This window comes from Neofelis nebulosa, chromosome 17 (genome assembly GCF_028018385.1).
Source record: "Neofelis nebulosa isolate mNeoNeb1 chromosome 17, mNeoNeb1.pri, whole genome shotgun sequence".
NCBI classification, from domain to species: Eukaryota; Metazoa; Chordata; class Mammalia; order Carnivora; family Felidae; genus Neofelis; species Neofelis nebulosa.
The window spans coordinates 14,800,866-14,817,892 of NC_080798.1; the positions used below are offsets into that span (position 1 = coordinate 14,800,866).

The window sequence follows — 17,027 nt, forward strand, 5'->3', positions numbered from 1 at the left end:
TATTTTTAATGTTTATTTTGTGAGAGAGAGAGACAGAGAGACAGAGAGACAGAGCTTGAGCAGTGGAGGGGCAGAGAGAGAGGGAGACAGAATCCAAAGCAGGCTCCAGGCTCTGAGCTGTCAGCACAGAGCCCGACGCAGTGCTCAAACTCACAAACCTTGAGATCATGACCTGAGCCAAAGTTGGATGCTTAACCAACTGAGCCCCCAGGTGCCCCTCCTTCTGCTTTCTTTAAATTTTTATTTCAAAAGAAGGATGTTTTAAATAAGCGGTACCAGAGTAAGTGGGTAACTATATGGAAAAAGTTCAGATTAGATCTGTTCCTCACAACATGCATAGGGATAAATTTGAAAAGGGCCAAGAGATCTAAATTGTTAAAAGTGAGGGGCACCTGGGTGGCTCAGTCAGTCAAGTGTCTGACTTTGGCTCAGGTTATGATCTCCTGGTTCAGTAGTTCAAGCCCTGCATCAGGCTCTGTGCTGACAGCTCAGAACCTGGAGCCTCCTTTGGATTCTGTGTCTCCCTCTCTCTCTGACCCTCCCCCATTCAGGCTCTGTCTGTCTCTCAAAAATAAATAAAACGTTAAAAAAAAATTAAGTGACACTATCCTAGAACTAAAACAAAACCTGATGAATTCCTTTATAACCTTAAAGTGGGCAAAATTGTGCAAAGTGTAGAAACAGCGAAAGAAAAGATGGATACATTGTGATGTGGGGAACAAAAGCAAAAGAAATATACATAAAATTAATTTCCTTACAACTTGCAGCCCATTGACAAAAGACAGGTGGAGTATGACAATGCTCAAGGAGTTCACAACTAACTGCCTTAATGTTAATGTGCTGCTAGAGGCAAAAAGCAACCTTACCTTGACATCAGCAGGCCTCCAGGATCCTGTAGGTTTCTTTAATATATGAAAATACTCTTAGGGGATGCCTGGGTGGCTCAGTCAGTCAAGCATCCGACTTCAGCTCAGGTCATGATCTCACAGTTAATGAGTTCGAGCCCTGCATCCAGCTCTGTGCTGACAGCTCAGAGCCTGGAACCTGCTTTGGATTCTGTGTCTCCCTCTCTCTCTGGTCTTCTCTCACTCATGCTCGCTCTCTCTCTCTCTCTCTCTCTCTCTCTCTTTCTCTTAAAAATAAATAAAGATTTCAAAATTAGAAAAGAAAATCCTCTTGGAAACTTCCTTTATCCATTCCCACCCCCAACTTAGAAGTATATAATCCATCGTTCCTCACAACCTCAGTGCAGCTCTTTCTTCCCCACGGGTCCTGTCCCTGTGCTTTAATAAAACCACCTTTTTGCACCAAAAACATCTCAAGAATTCTTTCTTGGCCGTCGGCTCTGAACCCCAAAACAGCAAACCACATCATTTTGGTGCCTGAACATGCAGCCTGAGTCTTCTCATCTGGACTCCGAGCCTCGGTGCAAACTTGGCAAGTAATTCCTCTTCTCTTTCTTTACTTTCATTTCAGAGGCTTTTTGAGGAGTATGGTCTTATTGGAACACTTTCTTGTCGATTGCTCAGGCTGCAATCCTCTAGCCTGCAGCTGCTCTATGAGGAGGAGAAAGCCTGCCTTTTGGCTGGAAGTTAGCACCCTGAGAAGAATGTTAAACAAGACCCAGAAACTTGATGCCCTCTCTTTCTTCCTGTCCTTATACAAAGTTGTCTTTCTTGGGCACAGGACAGCCACTTAGGTCACCAGGACAGCTGCCAATCTTAAGACTCCCATGTGATGTTTCCTCCTTATTGGTCTAATGTGATCTGCTCCACATCTCTGGTCTAGCTGCTTCTGGCCCCAAGGCAGCTGAAACCAGTATCTGATTGAATTAAAATCTAACCAGGGACCATTTTTTTCCTAGGGAAGTAGGCTGTAAAAACTACATGTGCTGGAATGTCGTTTAGATCATGATGGATTTCTATCTTTACTGTTTTCCATCAATGTCCCCTATTAACTACTTAAATTACAACATTGAGTAATATCCCCTTGTAAAAGTTTCCTAGTGTTTTCCATGGGTTAAAAATGGCGTGTTCTTCACAGCCTTCATGGCACCGGCATGAAGTCCACCGGCATCACCAGCACCTATTTGTAGCCCAGGATGATGGGGAAGCAGTGGGGTTGGGGGGGTGGATGCTGGCAGGGCAGTGATTACAGTGATTTCACTCAAGGGCCATCTCTTGGTGGCTTTGACACTAGGAGAACCCCTGACATAGCCTGTGTGGGATGCCACCTGGGAGTCGTTGGCGGGGGGGAGGGGGCAGGGAGGGTGATTTTCTTGGTAATGGACCCTCTCTACTTTTCTAGGAGCATGGGATCTTCTTCAGTTCCCAAGGACTCTCCATTGGGATGGCTTTTAATCCACTGGGAACAATTCAGGCTGCAAAATGTCAGGGGAAAAAAAAAGAGTGGTCTTCTGTAACATTGCATGATGTCAGTACTCCTTAGGAGACAAGGGAAAATGGCCCATTAATGGGACATTAAGATTCAGTAGGATCTATCAGATCTCTTCTGCAGGAAATGGGGCAAATGGACTGAGGTACCCTGTTTCCAGGTCTACGTGGCACTAAATCAGGACCTTGACCTAAAGACCTCTTGCAGACTGTGTTTGGCCACTAACCAGGCTAATAAACCCCCTCCCAACATTTTGGTTGATGATTATATAAATAGGGCTCCTCCTAATTAACCCAGGTTATTGGAGTAAACACAGGCTATAGAACTTAACAGACCCAGATTAATGGCTATGATAATTGTAATCAATTGTCTCTGGTTAGTCAACCTCAGGATGGAGCAGCTGCCAAAACTCCTTTTGTTTCAGGGAAGTTCCCGGTCTTCTCTGGCTCTACATGGACTGCCCATTTCTACTTATCGGTGAGAAAAAAACAAGCGTCTGCTCATCTGTCCAAACTGATGAGCTTCAGAGCCAGGAGCCTCTCTCTCTGTCTTCTGGGCTTTTGCCCACCTCCAGCTGTCTGGCAGCAGCTCACCTCTTCTGCCTCCTCCTTTCATTCCTGTTTCTGCACCACCTTGGGTGGTGCAGGGTGCGGCCTGCATAACTGGCTCCTGGCACCACTGTCTCCTCCTTCCACCCTCTCTGTCAAGGAGCAAAGAGCACCCCTCCGGACTTACACCATCCACTTCAGATTTCCCCACTAGTGCCCCAGCTAAAAATTTGACAATGGGGAACAAATTGGTTGTGTTTTAAGTGGACCCAGATGGAGCATATTTGGTTTTTTAATTTAATTTAACTTAATTTATTTATTTTGAGAGAGAGAGAGAGAGAGAGAGCAAGGGAGGGACAGACAGAGAGTGACAGAGAGAGAATCCCAAACAGACTCTGCACTGCCAGCATGGAGCCTGACATAGGGCTCAAACCCACGAGCCATGAGTTCATCCTGAGCCAAAATCAGGAGTTGGACCCTCAACCAACTGAGCCACCCAGGTGCTCCCATATTCAGTATTTAAACTAATTTAAGTTTCTTAGTTTAATTAAGATAGACATGTCTTTAGAGTTATCAGCATTAGGGGCGCCTGGGTGGCTCAGTCAGTTAAGCGGTCGACTTCGGCTCGGGTCATGATCTTGCGGTCTGTGAGTTCGAGCCCCGCGTCGGGCTCTGTGCTGACAGCTCAGAGCCTGGAGCCTGTTTCAGATTCTGTCTCCCTCTCTCTGACCCTCTCTGTTCATGCTCTGTCTCTGTCTCAAAAATAAATAAACGTTAAAAAAAAAATTTAGAGTTATCAGCATTAATATAAAACTTTTATATACTACCAAGGATGACTAAAGGTCAAATAAGCCCGTGTTAGCAAAAAGATTTCAACTGGTGGTTACTTTTGTCTGTCTCAAAGTTTTCATGGGTAATTGTTAAGATAGCTTTCAAAGTCTTTGGTAACCCAAAACCTTAAAATTTTGCTTGGAGATGGCAAATTGGATTGAATTCATTGGGCATCTAAGTATTTTCTAAATAAGGTAAGATACTGAAGCATTGATTACTGAATGTGAGGTTTATCTGCTTTTGGTTTCCTATTGCAGATAAGGTGAGGATTACTTGGGTCTTTTGGTAAATATGCTTTGCACTTTATTAAAAGAATTGAACTATGGAAAAACGTGTTTTTAGAATTGTGAAATGTATTTGGGGCACCTGGGTGGCTCAGTTGGTTAAGCATCTGACTTTGGCTCAGGTCGTGATTTCACGGTTTGTGGGTTCAAGCCCTGCATCAGGCTCTGTGCTGACAGCTCAGAGCCCGGAGCCTGCTTCAGATTCTGTGTCTGTGTCTCTCTCTCTCTCTCTGCCCCTCCCCCACTCACACTCTGTCTGTCTCTCTCTTTCTCTCTCTCTCTCTGTCTCTCTCTCAAAAATAAACATTAATAAAATAAAATAAAATTGTGAAATGTATTTATAAATTTCAGATCTAAAGAAGTCTGATATAACAGTTCACAATTGGTTACTACTTAGTTTTCACTGGAGACTACGGTTTTTAGGAGTTAAAACTTGGCTAAATGTAATTAAGACTGGTGGGAATAAGGGTAGCAACTCTCTATGTAGGAAAGCAGGAGATATACAAGAAAGATCTAAGGAAGGGGAATACATTGTGTTGAGGAAAAGGAAAGTAATTTTGTCCTAAAACGAGACTGGTTGTTTGGAGAGAAAAGGCCTAAGTCAAAATCTGAATGAAAAAGTTGTGGAAGGTTTATGAAGGGAAAGCTTCCAAAAAGAATTTTATGTGCAGTCAGGACTAAGATTGAAATGAATGGATTTTAAAAGTACACTGGTAGGGGCACCTGGGTGGCTCAGTCAGTTGAGTGTCCATCTGACTCTCGATTTCGACTCAGGTCATGATCTCATGGTTCATGGGATTGAGTCGGGCTTCCTGCTGAGTGTGGAGCCTGCTTAAGATTCTCTCTCTCTCTCTCTCTCTCTCTCTCTCTCTCAACTCTCTCAAAATTAAATAAATAAACATTCTTTAAAAAAAGAAGCGGTGACTTCCAGTTCCAGACAAGATGGCAGAGACTTATTTCTCCATACCCCTCTCCAAGTACAAGACAACTATGGCATCGTCTGATGTGCTGTTCAATGTAGATAGCAGAAGTACTCAACACAATTATATTTTTTTAAGCGAAGGAGGTAAATGGATAGACATTGAAGTAAAGTTTCAGTACTTCAGTCCAAGTGGTAAAATATTGATGCTAGACTTATGTGATACATTATATGTTCATATTGTAATTCCTAGATCAAATGGTAAGAAAACTGTCCAAAGGAATGCGCTCATAAAGAATATAAATCAAAATGGAATTCTAAAAAAAATGCTCATGTAATCCACAGGAATGTAAAAGCAAAAAGCCAGAGCGATGAGAAACAGAGGGAACAAATGGAAAATGAATAATAAGATGTCAAACTGAAGCCCAAGCATCAATAGTTACTTTAGATGTAAGTTATCCAAATTACGCAAAATCAAAACCAGAGATTGGTAGAGTGAATTTAAAAACCATGATTCAACTGTAATCTGTCCCCAAAAAACTCACTTGAAATATAACAATATTGGCAGGTTACAGGTAAAAAGGGTGGGAAAAGATGTGCTGTGCAAACAAGAACCCTAAAAAGCCAAAAGTTACTACATTAAGATCAAATTAAGTAGACTTCAGAGCAAAAAAAAATTGCTAAGAACAAGGAGGGGAATTACGGGGAAGGATCGTTCCACCAAAGAGACATATCTCTCAATTATAATAATAATTAATGTAATAAAATAACATAATAATAAATCTGCATTTAGCTGCAGAGAGTAAATTCTCTCTAGCTGTGCCCTTTCTGTAAAGTCCAGGCAACCAGAGGGTTTCAAGGGTCTCTAGTGGTCTTATTAGCACAAACCTGCCCCCTGCAAATCCTGGAGCAGGGAGAGGCCAGAAGGCTCAGATTCAAACACCCATTTGGGCTCTGAATGAGGATTGGGGGTGCGGGGAGGGATGGATGTGTTTCTCTGACCATAAGGAAGGGTCCCCACAAGTTATCTCCAGGGGTTTTCCAAGAATAGATAAGGGGGTTCTGAGAATAGACGTGATACGGAGTAAACCACAGTTTGTGTTGTACCACACACACACACACACACACACACACACACACACACACACCCCTTGGGTCCTGAAAGAAGTGAGAAGAAGGTCCCAGTAGGTGTCAAATCCAAAATATTAAATCGTGAGGTTCCCCACTACCAACCCATTTCTAAGGGACTCTGACTATGAAGGGCAGCAATGGATTTTGAGGGGACAAAGCCTCCTCTCTGGGGTCAAACTAGGGGAGACCTCAAGGCTTAGAGGAGATTGGGAGGCATGGTCACTGATGAAATTTGAAGTGGGGTTTGCGAGCCAACGGCAAAAAAGACTTCTTGAAGACATCTTTGGCGCAGAAAGGTGATTTCATTAAAGCACGGGGACAGGACCCGTGGGCAGAAAGAGCTGCACTGGGGTTGTGAGGAGTGACTAATTATATACTTTCAAGTTTGTGGAGGGAGAGGAGGTATAGATAACATGGGTCTCCAAGGAATTTCTGGATGCTGAAAGCAGGGTCTCACAGGACCCTAAAGATTTAGCTATTGTCAAAATAAGGTTGCTTTTAGTTTTCAGGGAAGTGTAAAAATGGAGACATTAAGGCAGCCATAAACGTCTGGGGGACCGTTATACGCTGGGGGTCTCTGACACCTATCAATGGGCTGCAGGCTAAATTTTTCTTGTCTTTGTTTCCCTCATCAGTCGCCCCCAAGGCTCACCCTAATTCTCTGCTCCCTCGCCCACCCCCGAACCCCACAGGGACCCAGGCACTGCTCCCTTCAAAGCTCCTACTCCCATGAGCCCCCCGCCCCCCACCTGTTTCTTGACATCCCTGGCTCTCATCCAGTCCCCTGTTTACTCACTTCATTTTCCTGGTTGACTTTGGGTGCCGTTCAACTCCAAGCCTTTATCTCTCCCTCTGGGAACCTGCCCTTCGTGGGGAATGCCAGAGCCCTCACCCACCCTGGCCACCCAAGGCCCAGGCTTTGGTGATAAGAGAGGAGGAGTCCTGGGGGCAGCAGCTGCTGGGGTGTTGTCCGAGAGGGCTCCCAGGCCTTGCAGCTGCTGTTTCCAGGGGAGACTCCCCAGCAAACAATGAGTCTTGATGTTGGGAGGAGGGGAGCAAGACCTGGGCATGGCCAGCTCCTCTGGAGGAACAGACCCCATCTCAGAAAGCCCACACCACCTCTCAGCGGCCCCTTCTTCTGCTCCCCGTGTGCAACGTAGGCCCCCATTTCCCATCCCAGGTAGATCCTGGGGTGATGGGGAGCATAGAGTTCCCCAAAGCCTGTTCAGCCAGTCCCTTCTCAGGGCAAAACGACCTCCCAGAAAACAAATAATTCTCCAGGAAGTAGAACCCAGTGTCTGCGTGGAACCAGGAAACAGAGACCTTCATCCTTCTTCACACACAGCTCCCAGCTCCCCAGTTCCCACCCCACTCTTCCCAGGGGGAACCCCACCAGAAGAACCTGCCTCCCACCCTACAGTCCTCAAGAGTGTACAGAGTGCTGTCTGGGAGATAAGCCCAGTGAGGCTAGTTTTGATGTTCCCATTTTGCAGACAATGTACCTAGGAGGCCCTGCTAACCTGGGGGTGGAGGTACCCACCAGCCTGGGTCAGGTGCCCAAATTCCTGCCCACCCCAGACACCTGTCCCCACCCCCCGAAGCACGGCCTGGATGCAGGATGTGGATGGCTGGGGCCCAGGAATCAGCTTGCGGGACTAGGGAGCAGCCAGAACCCGGATGTAGGCCCTTTGCTCTTGTTCCTGGCAGGAGGGAAAGGAAGAAATCCAACCACAGGCCCAGCAAACAAGATCAAATACCACCTTCCGCCCCTACTCCCCATCCCCCTTCCCCGGAGACCCAGACCTTCAGCACCCTGCTCCCCAGCTGTTTCCCTCAGGGACACCACCCTTCCAGTTCTGAAGTTTCCAGCCGGTTCCCAGGCCACAGCCACCAGCTGTTCTCACACCCCTCTCAGGACCCAGGTGTCTGAGCTGGCCCTCCACCCTTTCCAGGCCTTCAGGGTCCCCATTCCACCTGGCTCTGGGATCACCAACCTCCTCCAGGAAGTTGACACCATCTTCCTGGCAGATGGCCCAGGGTGTGGCCCAAGGAGGCAAGAAACTCTGCTATATAGCCCAGCCCAGGGGCTAGCCCCACAGCTCCAGAGACCTGCAGGTGAGATAGGCTGGGGTCCCCTTTAGAAGTGGGACATCAGGTCCCCTACTCTGGCCCCTGGCTCCAGGCTTCCTCACCCCAACCCCAGACCACTGGACACCCAACTCCCCATCCTTGCCCTGTTCTGCCCTCTCCCCACCCCCAACCAGATCCACTGAACATCTGAGTCCCCTATATATACACACACTGGCCCTTGGATCCAACCTGCCTCAGCCTTCCTGGTGCCCAGGTAGCCCCTGTCCTGAAACTGGGCCCTTCTGTCCTCTCCAGAACAGTGTCCAGCCAGTGGGGCCAGACTAGCTTCCTATGACCCCCTCTCTTTCCTCACTGCAGACATGGGGTCCCTGCTGAGCTGGTGGACGCTCTGGACCGGAGCAACCCTCCTGTGGGGTAAGTCGGGCAGAGATCCCATCGATGTCCTTGTTCTGGTCTGGGGCACGCTGCCTGCCGGGGTCAGCACCCTCCATCCGTACGCCCTCCATGAGCCTATCTCCCAATGCCACCCCAGGCTAGCCGAGATGGAGAGAGGTCCCGTGGGTTCTACAGAGAAATGTGGAATTTGCCCATTGTCTCTCTGTCCCAGAAGGAAGCAAAGAAAAAACGCGGTCCCCAAATTTAAGTATGTGAGAACTACCACTTTCTCTGTCTTCTGTAACTCAAACAACATTTTGACTCTGAGCCTCATTCTGCGGAGGTGATGGTAATTTTTACTACAGTCATTCTTGGAGGGCTTAGTGCCCGATTCCCCAGGGTTATGCCCAGGACCTAGAGTCTCAGGTAAAACCACGGTACTGGGGAAAAGATGGGAATCAGTCAGCATCTGCCTAAGTTACTTTTGAAGCCTTCATTATCCCTGATTCTCTGGCCCCGTGGGACATTGGGACATCCTTCCAGCTCTCCTTATTCAACAGACAGTCCTTCTATAACCCCTATACTCTCTCCAAGACCCTGTAGATATCCTCCCCCTCTTTCTCCCTGCTCTCCCTTCTCTTCCCAGCCCTGGAGAATCTCTTCCTAGGTAGGGGTGTTGGAAAGCACCCACTCCTCTCTATTTCTAGGAGACACATTGTCCTCACTTCCATAATCTTCTTCCCTTTATCCCCTTTACTCACCCCCAAGTTTTATTAAGACAGAAATCAAACAGGCACCTGAATCCAGGCAGTTTGAGCCCCACAGTACTTAAACCAATTTGAAAATTTTTCATGGAAATTCAAAGAGCCAGCTTCTCTTGAAAAAATGGTAAGATCTGGCATAAAAAGAAAAGAAAAGAAAAGCCCATAAACCATCATAATAACAGGCTGAACCCAGTAGCAACGCCGCGCTTTCCTTGGTATATGAATGCTCTGGTTTGCACACTCACCAGCCAGATCGTTTCCCACATTCACATTGTTCGCCTGGCCCCATCAGCCTTGGAGTTTGAGATCCCCTTTGAAAGTGTTCAGGCTTTTAGGAAACCAAAGCCAGAAAGACCGGTAGGTGAATAAGGAGAAAGGAAAGAGAGAAGGTGGGGGGGGGGGGGAGAGGAGGGGGGGGTGAGGGGGGCGGTGTGGAATGCTCCAGTCACTATTTCAATATGGCATCTAAGCACAGTGCAAACAGTTACTTGTCCGCTGGGGAGGATTGGATAAGCAGACCCATAACTCATTCTCTCCCCCTCAGGGCTGACCCAGGGGGCATCAGTGGACCCCCAGGACCCCAGGGAGGTGGAATTCCTCGCAGCCTTCCTACAGAACTACGTACCCAAGTACAGGCGCGCCTATCTCCAACTCCTCCTCTCCAGTCTGTCGGACAGCCCTGCCTCAGTCTCCGTTCTCAGCCAGGCAGACGGCACCTCCCAGAACGTCACGGTGAAGCCCGGCCAGTCGGTCACGGTCAACATCAGCGCCAAAGCCGAGATGGTCGGCAGTAACACCTTCCAAAGCGCGGTGGTGATCCGCTCGGACCGCGCCATCTCCGCACAGGCCGTAAACACTAAGCCCGACACGGCAGAGCTGACGCGGCTGTGGCCCGTCCGGGCTCTGGGCACCGAGTATTTTGTGGTCACGCCTCCCGGCGTCTCCTCCAAGCATGTTAAGGAGTTCGCTGTGGTGGCTGGGCCAGCGGGAGCCTCGGTCAGTGTTCAGCTGGAGGGGGCAGTGACATTCCAGAGCAAGTTCTACGCAGTGGGCAGTGTCCTGAGCCTGACTCTGAAGCCCTACCAGGTGGCCCAGGTGCAGGGCACAGCTGAATTGTCGGGCTCAAAGATCACGGCCAGGAGCCCCGTGGCTGTGTTCTCCGGCCACAGCTGTGTCCAGAGACACACCAACTGCAACCACGTGGTGGAGCAGCTGCTGCCCACGTCCTCCTGGGGCACCCGCTACGTGGTGCCCACCCTGTCCTCCCAGAGCCGCTACGATCTGGTCTACGTCGTGGCCAGCCAGACCACGAGGCTGACCTACCAGCAGGGGGGCACCACCGGCTCCCGCGGGCTCGGGGCAGGCGACGTGGCCGAGTTTGAGGTCCGGCCATCCCTGCCCCTCTACCTGTCCGCAGATGTGGGCATCCAGGTCCTGCAGTTTGGCACAGGTGCCGTGAGGGATGGAGTCACCTATGACCCCCACCTGGCTTTGATCCCAGACATGGCGGCCTACTGCCCTGCCTACGTGGTGAAGAGCGTGCCAGGCACTAAGGGCGTGGCAGTGGTGGTGGCCCGGACGAAGGCTGTTAACGAGCTGACCATGGAGGGGCGCAGGCTGGGGACCGATCTCTCGTGGACAGCTGTGCCAGGCAGTGAGTTCTCGTTCGCGGAAGTGGACCTCGGCACGACTGACAGGACCCACGTGATTGAGGCCACTACCGACTTTGGGCTGCTCACCTTCGGGCTGGCCCACGCCATCAGCTATGGGACAGCAGGTGTCTGCGGTCGAAGTGAGTGATGGGAAATGAGCCTGGGGCCCCTTTGCGGGCTCTCTCGCCTCCTCCCTTTTCCCACCCACCTGCTCCCCTGTGGATTCCTGGCTCCCCTGGGCTGTCCCCACCTCACCTCCATCCTCTGCCGTCCTTCCCTTCCCTAAGGTTTCCCAGCTCCTCCCTCTCCTACCAGGAACTGCTAAATATTTAGCGACCAGTAAGATCCAAGGTCCCAACCAGTCAGAAGAGATGCTGGTGCCGGCCAGACCACTGCAGCAGGGTCTTAGAAGCCACCATGGTGTCCGGGGGCTTAGAGATAGGGTCCTAGGGAAGAGCCAAGGTGCCTGGAGGGAGGGACCTGTGTGTGTGGGGGGGGGGGGGGAGAGATAGAGAGCGAGAAGGGGAGGGGCAGAGAGAGAGAGAGAGACAGAGAATCCCGAGCAGGGTCCGCACTGTCAGCACAGAGCCCGATGCCGGGCTCGAATTCACGAACCCTGAGATCATGACCTGAGGCTGAAATCAGAAGCCCAGTACTTAACCGTCTGAGCCACCCAGGCACCCCAGAAATATTTTGATATTTTAGCAACTATACCAATTGCTAACTACCGCTCCCCCACTTCCTATAGGAATGTTTATACCCCAGCTCAAGAGGTCTGGAAGTATAATAATAACAATGGCTACCGTGTTGGGGGGAGTTACCTCTCAATATACCAGAGACCATTCTAGGTGCCTTGCATGTATTAACATAGTTAATCTTTAGGACCCGGCCCTACATGTAACCTTAGGCTCAGCGCATGGAGGAACGGCCCCCAGACAGTACAGTGTGGTATCTGAGGTCATACATGCTAAACTCAGACTTCCCAGGTTCAAATCCCACCTCTGCTTGTGTGACCTTGGGCGTGTGACCTCACCTCTGTGGCCTCAGTTTCCACGTCTGTAAAACAGGGGTAATAACTGTCACAGGACTGTAGTGAGGGGGTTATAAGTTAACATTTGTAAAGTTCTTAGGGGGTATCTAGTAAGTTATTATGAGCGGACAGAAAACAAGAACTTTTGAAGGCAGGGAGGCAGGGAAGAGCTGTTTCTTCCTGTGTGGACCCCCTGCCTCAAGCTAGGACCCTGGACATTAGGATTCCCTGCACTGGCAAAAATGCCCCCTCAGACCCTGGGCATGGAAGTCCCTCAACTTTAAAGAGTCACTTTGGGCTTGAATAGTAGAAATGGGGAAGGGTGGGTGATTAATCATAACAGGGAACACTCAGTTAATGCCGGGGCCAACCCCTACTTATGTTGTAGCTTATTTGAGCCTGGCAACACCCTCCTTCCCAAACATCCCCGTGAAGAATGTACTGTTATCACTCCCTTGTTACAAATGAGGAGACTGAGGCACAGAGAGTTTAAAATTACTCAACCAGTGCCCGCACATATCATTGGTGGAACCAGGATTCTGACACGGGCAGCCAGATCCCTAGTCATTTCTGTTGTGATGAACAGTCTCTGTCTTCCTTTAAAAAAAAAAAACAAAAAAAACAAAAAAAACAACTCTTTAGGGGGCACCTGGACTGCTCAATCGGTTAAGCATCCGACTTCCACTCAGGTCATGATCTCATAGTTTGTGAGTTCGAGCCCTGTGTCAGGCTCTGTGCCGACAGCCCAGAGCCTGGAGCCTGCTTTGGATTCTGTCTCCTGTTCTCTCTGCCCCTCCCCCGCTCACACTCTGTCTCCGTCTCTTTCTCTCAAAAATAAACATTAAAAACAATTTTTTAATTAAAAAAATAAAGATGCCTTAGCCTTCTGACCTGAGTGGGGATGCACGGGAGGGGGAAATGGGGACAGAAAACCCACCAATTAACCTTTCCATGATGATCCTTCTCCACTACCTTCCAGTTCCTCTGGGCTGAGCTGTGTCAAACCAGGGGATCAGAATACATGGGGTTGGGTCATCCCTGGGTGGCTCTCTCCCTGTAAGTTTCCAGACCTCAGTTTCCCCACTTCTAAAATGGGTAGTCGTGGGCCCACTGCCCAAACTCCCCGCAGCAGGAGAGCTCCACGGTTCCCACCTGCTAGGATACTCCTGACTCTTTCTCTGCCGCCCCCCGCCCCCAGCCGTGCTGCCCCAGGAGCCCTCCTGCCAAGATGTGCAGTGCACTCCTCAGCAGCAGTGCCAGGTGGTGGACGGGCAGGCCCAGTGTGTGGCGGTCCCCATGGCCACCTGCCGCGCCCAGGGTGACCCGCACTACACCACCTTCGACGGCCGTCGCTACGACATGATGGGCACGTGCCTGTACACCATGGTGGAGCTGTGCAGCGAGGACCAGAGCCTGCCCGCTTTCAGTGTGGAAGCCAAGAACGAGCACCGAGGCAGCCGCCGCGTCTCTTATGTGGGCCTGGTCACCGTGCGCGCCTACAGCCACTCAGTGTCGGTGGTCCGCGGGGAGGTTGGCTTCATCCGAGTGAGTACCCAGAAGCTTCAGATTGAATATCTGTGAGCCTCCAGTCAGAAGGAGGAGGCAAAGGCTGGGGCGGAGGGTGTGGAGACGGGGTGGGGGGGAGTTTGAAAATCTGTGGCCGAGTGTTAAATCCCCTTTGTCCAGCAATTCTACTTGTAGAAAATTAAAGGATACTCAGAAATATGGTTTAGAAAAAAAAAAGTCTATGCCAATGTCACTTGTAATAGCAACAGGAAAAAAAAAAGGCTACAAAATGTCCAACAATGGGAAATTTCTTAAGCGACCAAACACTAAATTTAGTGAGCACCTATTATATCCTGGATTTGTTTCTTAGTGATTTCCATGTATGAATGCATTGAGTGCTCACAGCGATCTGTGGGGGTAGGCTTTTTTTTTTTTTTTTGAGAGAGAGAGTGAGAGAGAGAGCACTCATGAGCATGAGCAGGGGAGGGGCAGAGAGAGAGAGGGAGAGAGAAAGAAAGAATCCCAAATAGGCTCCATGCCCGGCACCAAGCCGGACCACAGGGCTCTACCCCACCATCCTGGGATCACGGCCTGAGCCAAAATCAATAGTCAGACGCTCAACCGACTGAGCCACCGAGACGCCCCCCACATTATTATTATTATTAACACTTCTAGACAAGGAAACTGAGGTCCAGGGAGATGACAGACTTCCCAAGGGCTCAGATGCAGTCTGGCTTCTGAGTCACTATGCTTAGCCTCTTCACCATTCTTCCTTATACAATATTTTTACACTGTTGTGTTCACTTTTGATACCAAATATGCACGTAATAAAATCCATAAATCTCAAGTCACAGAGTTTTGACAAATGTGCAATGCACACCTCCATTAGCAAACAGAATATTTTCATCATTCTGGAACATTCTCTCATTCCCCTTCGCAAACAATTCCAACCCACCCCCAGAGGCAACCACAGTTCTGATTTTTTTCCCCCCACCATGGATTAGTTTTGCCTGTTCAAGAACTTGCGTGTGTGTGTTTAAGAAATTCACATGAATGGAATCACACAGGGTAAGAAGACTTTTGTGTAAAACCTCTTTTGCTCTGCACAATATTTGTGAGTTTCTTCCATGATGCTGCGATTAATTTTTTGTTAATAGGTAAAGCATTCACATAGCTCAGAACAAACAGGGCTTGTTGCAAAAGGTCTGGCTTTTTTAAAAAATTTTTTAATGTTTATTTACTTTTTGAGAGAGAGATAAAGAGACAGAGTGTGAGTGGGGGAGGGACAGAGAGAAGGAGACAGAATCTGAAGCAGAGCCTGAGGCCGGGCTCAAACTCACGGACTGAGAGATCATGACCTGTGCTGAAGTCAGATGCTTAACTGACTGAACCATCCAGGTGCCCCGGCTCCTTCTTTCTTTCTTTCTTTCTTTCTTTCTTTCTTTCTTTCTTTCTTTCTTTCTTTCTTTCTTTCTTTCTTTCTTTCTTTCTTTCTTTCAGTGTTTATTTATTTATTTTTGAGAGAGAGAGAGAGAGAGAGAGAGAGAGAGAGAATCCCAAGCAGGCTCCAAGCTGTCAGAGCAGAGCCCTACATGGGGCTCAAACCCATGAACTATGAGATCATGACCTGAGCTGAAATCAATAGTCATCAGATGCTTAACCGACTGAGGCACCCAGGTGCCCCTAGGTCTGGCTTTCATTCCCATCTTCATCTGCTTTGCCCCTGCTCCCCCCAGGTAGCTAGTTTTACTGATTTCCTGAGGGTTCACCTAGGGTTCCTTTATGACAATGCAAGCAATGTAAACAATACGTTCTTACCTTTCCCCTTTCTTAGCAAAGAGCACTGTACCCTCTGCTCTGTTCTGCACTTTGCTGTGCACTGAGTGGTGCCTTTTAGAGCTGTTTCCGTATCAGCATAAAGGGAGCCTCTGCGCTCTCTCTCTCTCTCTCTTTTACATCTGCACGGTTCTCCATTGGATGGATGCCTCCTCATTCATTCAACTCAATCCCCCGCGGATAGATGCTTTTTTTCATGATGGCAAACAGCACAGTACTGAATAGTCTGGTACCTCCCTCGTTTTGCGAGTGTGCAGGTGATTCTGTGAGATGAATAAGTAAGCAGATTCAAGTAGGTGTGCTCCAGATCTAGAGGGATTGAGCACAAGTGCAGAGGGAGTTCAAATTCCTGAATTTACGTGAGGAATTGTGCACATGCTGGGCAGTTTTTCAGAGAGAGAGGGCCTATTCCGTTGGTCAGATCCTTACAGAGGTCAGTGACTTGACAGAGGTTTAGGGCTCCTGATAGAATCATGATAGGAGCCCCGGCGTGGCTCAGTCGGTGAAGCGTCTGACTCTGGATTTCAGCTCAGGTTATGATCTCTTGATCTTGAGATCAAGCCCCGAGTCAGGCTCCGTGCTGATCATGGAGCCTGCTTGGGATTCTCTCTCTGCTTCTCTCTCTGCCCCTCCCCTGCCCACACTATCTCTCTCTCTCCCAAAATAACAAATTAAAAAATAAACATTAGGGGCACCTGGGTGGCTTAGTCAGTTAAGCGTCCAACTTGATCTCGGCTCAGGTCATGATCTTGCAGTTCATAGGATCAAACCCCACGTTGGGCTCACAATGTGTTATCACAATGACCGTGCAGAGCCTGCTTGCAATCCTCTCTTTCCCTCTCTCTGCCCCTTCCCTACTTGTGCTCTAAATAAATAAATAAACAAACTAAAAAAAAGTTTTTTTTTTTTAAAAAGAATCATGATAGGATGTCCCCAAAACATTGCTAGGAGAAATGAGGGCTTCATAAAATGGGGACTTCAACATGGCCTCATTATTTAAAAGGAAAAAAATTACATAAATTAAAAGGTAGAAAAAAACCCTGGCAGGCAGGATTTATAAACGCACCTGTGTGTGTCCACAGCAATATGAGTGATTTCCCTCTCCCGATTTTTGCTCATGAGCATTTTGTAAGTTTTCTGTAATGAACAAATATCACTTGTATCATTGAAAAATGGAGGTGACTAGGTTCCCTGGGCTGAGAGCTTGTAAGTGTCTCAGTCACGGCTGCGTCCACAGCACTGCCCACGGACGCAGACACACAGGAGGGCTCGCAGAGGCCTTGCTGACCCACTGACCAAATGAAGATCTATCTTACCTTTGGACCTTTCTCCTGCAGTCTCCCTCTGCCTCTTGTTCCTTTTTTTTTTTTTTTTCATACCCCATCCTCCTGACTAAGACAAGCATATGGGAAGAAGGAATTAAGAAGAAACACACAGAAAGAGGAAACTGGGCCCAAGGGACTGGCCAGACTCTCTCTCCGCTTAGCATATTTGCGAAGGAATCCCCTTCCCCTTGTCTCCGTGGCTCTCCCTCACTGATCCTTTACAGCTCAGCTCAGCTCAGCTGTCCCTGCCTCCAGGAAGCCTCCCCTGACCTGCAAGATTGGGTCTGGCTCTTCTTCTAGACTCCCACAGCCTCCTGTGCGCCCACCATCCCAGTCCTGAT

General features: G+C 48.8%; 1 protein-coding gene across 1 annotated transcript in view; it reads left to right on the plus strand.

Annotated features, from left to right (window-relative positions):
• Positions 1 to 8,482: 8,482 nt before the first annotated feature.
• FCGBP (Fc gamma binding protein) overlaps positions 8,483 to 17,027 on the plus strand; it is a 40,078-nt gene continuing 31,533 nt past the window's right edge. The window contains exons 1-3 of the mRNA XM_058706509.1: positions 8,483 to 8,612; positions 9,882 to 11,129; positions 13,218 to 13,564. Of these exons, the coding sequence (XP_058562492.1) occupies positions 8,558 to 8,612; positions 9,882 to 11,129; positions 13,218 to 13,564 (1,650 nt within the window). The 5' untranslated portion in view covers positions 8,483 to 8,557. The remainder of the gene's footprint in view (positions 8,613 to 9,881; positions 11,130 to 13,217; positions 13,565 to 17,027) is intronic.